Source organism: Antrostomus carolinensis, unplaced genomic scaffold, assembly GCF_000700745.2.
Source record: "Antrostomus carolinensis isolate BGI_N321 unplaced genomic scaffold, ASM70074v2 scaffold304, whole genome shotgun sequence".
Classification (NCBI taxonomy): Eukaryota; Metazoa; Chordata; class Aves; order Caprimulgiformes; family Caprimulgidae; genus Antrostomus; species Antrostomus carolinensis.
In genome coordinates this window covers 70,020-70,969 of record NW_010310083.1, presented here as the reverse complement: position 1 = coordinate 70,969, position 950 = coordinate 70,020, and the positions used below count along the sequence as shown (strand labels likewise).

The window sequence follows — 950 nt, the reverse complement described above, 5'->3', positions numbered from 1 at the left end:
CTGCTGAGCTGCAGGATTTCTAGGTGCCTCAGATGCTTGAAGCTATTAACTTTAATGATTTGGATCTGGTTCTCATGGAGATTGAGTAACCGGGTGTTGGTGGAGATGCCGTCTGGCACGTCTCTCAGATTTTTCCGTACGCAAATCACTTTACTGAACTGGTTGCTGCAGGAGCAGACAGAAGGGCAAGTTTGAGCCCTCACTAGGCCGGCCACCACAAGAAGCTGAAGAGCCAACAGCACCACAAGCAGGGGGTCAAATAGGGCCCTGTTAAACCTAGGACCTATCATTATCTGCTGTGGATGTAAGGTCATCTTGTTCAACATTCATAATTTATTTGGTGTTGGTCCTTCTGGAGTCTGAATAGCCTGAAAGAAAGAAAGAAGGGAGAAGGAAAACATTAAATTAATCTCAAACATTTAAGTGTGTTCTCTGAACAAAGACTTCTCAAGTCCTTTCAGTCAACTCTACAAATTTCATGAAACTCTGTAGAGACAACAGCTAGAGAAATTCTAATATTTAGTATATTGGGTGCAGCTGGATGGCAGATAACAAGTTCATCTACAGTGGATACCAAAATGTTCTAATTGAAGGGGAGAGTTGAAAGAAGGAGACAAGGGCCTCAAAAGGCAAAAAATGAGGAATCATCAGAATACTCAAGGTGTTAACCTTCTTGACACATTACAAGACAACAGATAATATGAAGAGCAAGCAGAGACTCTTCTTTTGTATAGGAGTAAATCTTTGTCTATACAAACGTGATTCCTGCATCAGAGTTTAACTAGAAGTAAAGCTCCTAATACTGAAGGTAGCAGGTCGTGCAAAATGCCAGGGTGACATCTTGCCTATTTCAAACTAAAAAAAATATAAAATACAAAAGAAACGTGCCGAACATCAAATCTTCCCCACCGTTAAACAGCATCATCTAATTTAATGATATTTCCTCCTCA

At 40.5% G+C, this 950-nt stretch overlaps 1 protein-coding gene across 1 annotated transcript in view; it reads right to left on the bottom strand.

Annotated features, from left to right (window-relative positions):
* The window catches only part of LOC104523641 (leucine-rich repeat-containing protein 4C), a 2,403-nt gene extending 2,077 nt beyond the window's left edge, over nucleotides 1–326 (bottom strand). Inside the window, 2 exon segments of the mRNA XM_010166294.2 lie at nucleotides 1–2; nucleotides 5–326. The exon segment at nucleotides 1–2 is cut by the window's left edge and continues 2,077 nt beyond it. Coding sequence (XP_010164596.1) covers nucleotides 1–2; nucleotides 5–326 — 324 coding nt within the window.
* Nucleotides 327–950: the final 624 nt, after the last annotated feature.